The sequence below is a fragment of the Parus major genome, chromosome 26 (genome assembly GCF_001522545.3).
Source record: "Parus major isolate Abel chromosome 26, Parus_major1.1, whole genome shotgun sequence".
NCBI lineage: Eukaryota > Metazoa > Chordata > Aves > Passeriformes > Paridae > Parus > Parus major.
In genome coordinates, this window is record NC_031795.1 from 5,320,181 (window position 1) to 5,323,619 (window position 3,439).

Consider the following 3,439-nt stretch of genomic DNA (forward strand, 5'->3'; position numbering starts at 1 on the left):
AGAGCCACACGCAGGAGCTGCGCTCTGGTGGCGCTGGGAGTAAACTGGTGGCACTGCTCAAGTTTCCCAAAAGGAGACAGGCTTGGGTGTTCTAATGCTGAAATTAAAGATTTCTGCACTCTACAGCCCAGAGTCGTGTTAAGGCACCACACTGGCCAAACTATTTTTTGGGCATTGTTTTATTCTATTTTTTTTTAAGACCACATAAATTAGGTGCCACGCTGAGCGTTATTTGATTCAGACAAATGTCAGACTGCACAGAAGATGCTTTAATAACTTGGGGTTTAACAGTGCCTATCATGCACCTGTTTCTCTTTAGCTAAAGACATATTTCTCATGCCCATTTTGTTTTTTAGCAGCCGATTGTGGCACACCACCACCGCTGCTATTTGCTGAGCTAAGTGAGGAGTATGAAAATCAGACTGTGTTTCCTGTTGGGATGACTGTGAACTACACCTGTCGGCCTGGATACATGGAACAGCCACAGATATCACCAACTATCACATGTCTTGAAAATCTAACGTGGTCTGAAGCCCAGGAGTTTTGCAAAGGTAAGTTTTGGAGCTGCTTCTAATTTGTTTAAGTTGTTGTGTGCTTGAAGCCTCGTAATTTCTCCTTTACCGCTCCCTCCTTTGGAAGGCTTGGGCAGACTCCTGAAAATAGTGATTCTTTCCCAATGGAAAGAGTCTGAGTTTAAGAAGCTTAAAATCAGCTCATCCCACCCTCTGCCATGGCAGGGACACCTCCCACTGTCCCAGGCTGCTCCCAGCCCTGTCCAGCCTGGCCTTGGGCATTGCCAGGGATCCAGGGGCAGCCCCAGCTGCTCTGGGCGCCTTTGCCAGGGCTTCCCCACCCTGAGAGGGAGAAATTCCTTCCCAATATCCCATCTAACCCTGCCCTCTGGCAGTGGGAAGCCATTCCTGTCATTCCATCCCTTGTCCCAAACCCCTCTCCAGCTCTCTTGGAGGCCCTTCAGGCACTGGAAGAGGCTCTGAGTTCTCCCTGGAGCCTTTTCCTCAGGCTGGACAACCCCAGCTTCCCCAGCCTGGCCCGGCATCATGGCCCTGCCTTTTTCTCAGTTTCCTTTTGTCCTCTCTCTTCAGTGCTGCAATGCCCTTCACCTCCAAATATTGACAAAGGAAAGCACAACAGCCAGGACGTGGAGGTTTTTCCCTCTGGGATGGTTGTGAACTACAGCTGTGACCCCGGCTACAGCCTCCAGGGACAGGCATCCATCTACTGCACCGACTCTGGCAACTGGAGCCTCCCTCTCCCTCAGTGTGCAGGTACACTGTGGTTCTAAGCTTGGAGTTGTGGATAGCCTGGAACTTTCTGCCTATAGGACTCATCCTCACTCTTCCCAAAATTCTGAATCCTTTACCCTCCTCTTTTTTTACCCACATTGCACGACGATTTTACGCTCGACATACTCAAAATACATTTTAAAACAACTTCTGTAAGCTGACATCCCCGTTTCTCCCTGTTTTCTCCCCTGCCAGGTGGCTGTGGTGCACCTCCAAACCTCACCTTTGCTGAGCTAACCAGGGAATACAGGAATCAGCTGGAATTTGCTGTTGGGGACACCGTGCGCTACAGCTGCCGGCCGGGACACTCCAGGCGCCCCGGAGTGCCCCAAACTCTGACTTGCCTCCAAAACCTCACGTGGTCTGAAGCCCTAGAGTTCTGTAAAAGTGAATAGCTCCATCCATTTGGTGTTGGTTGTTGGAAATTGTCTGGTTTGTGGGTTTTATAGAGCAATTTTGAAGGAAAGGTTGATACATGGCTTTACTAGTCACAAGGTCTGGGCCGCTTTGAGCCTTTTCAAAATCACTTTATTGGTGGCAGCACTCGGACAGAGCCTTAAGAAACCTCCTAGTGTGTTACACAGCTCGAGAGAGGAGTTTAAACTCAGCCTTGTTCTTTCCCAGGGAAGCAATGTAAACAGCCAGAGTCCCCCAGGCACGGCAGAGTTGTTGTTCTGACAGATCTCCTTTTCGGGTCAACCGTGAGCCACACGTGTGACCAAGGGTGAGTCCCACGCTGCCTTTGCTGACTCTGAGTTTGCTGTTGGGTAAAGGATCAGAGCCCACTCCTCTGCACAGCTGTTCTCCCACAGAAGGTCTGAAATTGGAATTTTGGTTCCAATTTCACCGTAGTTGCCTTCTCCAGAAAAGGAGAATTGTCTCATTTTCCCCTCCTGTGCTCAATAGATTCATTTGCAAACCAGTTTCAGTTTCCCTTCTCAGATGGCCTCGAGCAGGAGCTGAGAGTGGGAGCAAGCCCATGACACAAGGAGGCTCCAGCCCTTTGGAAATCAGTTGGGTCCTGATTTATCACCTGAACAATCTAACCCAGAGTTTTTGGGGCCAGTGTTGCTCCTCTTGGATCTGAGAAGAAGGAACTTGGTGTCCTTCACTCCCTCGTGTCAAACCAGCAGAGAGACCTTGGCGATCAGCTGGAACCAGGAGGAAATCAGAAGGAAACATCTGGGGAGGGAAAAATCCAAGCTGAAGGATTTGGTATGAGCTGATATTTGTCTCTCTGTACCTCCAGGTACAGACTGGTTGGACAGTCCCACAGGAGATGTGAGATTTTGGGAAGAGATGTTGTCTGGACCGGTCTGCCTCCCACCTGTCAGAGTAAGTAGGTCACCACTAGATCGGGGCCAGAATTGCCATATAAAGTCCTTAAAATTAAAGAGCATTTCCTTTAAATAAACAGAATTAAAGGAATAAGACTATTAAAGCATAATATTCCTCTGGGATAAGGTTTTTTTATGCTTGCATGTTTGGTTTCTTCTAAAAATCTTCCAGATGTAAGCTTTTGATCTGTCACAGCAGTGCAGACTGAAGAGCTGTGAGATGCCTGAGGGGACTTGTCCCCTTTTGTTTCACAACCATAAATAAGAAATCAAGTAAACAAATGTTTTGTAGTAGAAGAGTGGTATTTTGAGTGCGATTGAAATGGAATTTTCCAAATCCTGTACTGTTATCCAAAACACAAAGATGTTTTGCAAGGGTTGATCATTGCAATTAGTGTTTTCTCCAGATGGAATTGCTTTGGAAGGCAATGAGGTTGGGATAGTAAAGCACTGACAGATTTCTACCCCATTTCATGTATTTATTAGAATATATTCACACTATTCTGTTTACAGCCACAAAATTATGTTTATATATATGATGCTCTGGTACCCTTAAGGTACCTAAAAGAACTAAAACCTCTCAGTTCTTGAATTTATCTTATCTGAATCTCTGAGTCCTACGTGTGAAACTCCTCTGAGCACACCGAGACTTTAGGATGTGCTCATTACACACGGTTTTGCAGCCCTAAATATGGATTTCTTAAACCTAAATATGGATTTCTTAACCCCAAATATGTAACCCTAAATATGGATTTCTTAACCCCAAATATGTAACCCTAAATATGGATTTCTTAACCC

The 3,439-nt window shown here is 46.6% G+C and overlaps 1 protein-coding gene across 1 annotated transcript in view; it reads left to right on the forward strand.

Annotated features, from left to right (window-relative positions):
* CR2 (complement C3d receptor 2) overlaps window positions 1–3,439 on the forward strand; it is a 28,396-nt gene that overhangs the window by 20,367 nt on the left and 4,590 nt on the right. The window contains exons 31-36 of the mRNA XM_033519857.1: window positions 357–551; window positions 1,104–1,286; window positions 1,500–1,691; window positions 1,929–2,028; window positions 2,247–2,385; window positions 2,534–2,639. Coding sequence (XP_033375748.1) covers window positions 357–551; window positions 1,104–1,286; window positions 1,500–1,691; window positions 1,929–2,028; window positions 2,247–2,385; window positions 2,534–2,639 — 915 coding nt within the window. The remainder of the gene's footprint in view (window positions 1–356; window positions 552–1,103; window positions 1,287–1,499; window positions 1,692–1,928; window positions 2,029–2,246; window positions 2,386–2,533; window positions 2,640–3,439) is intronic.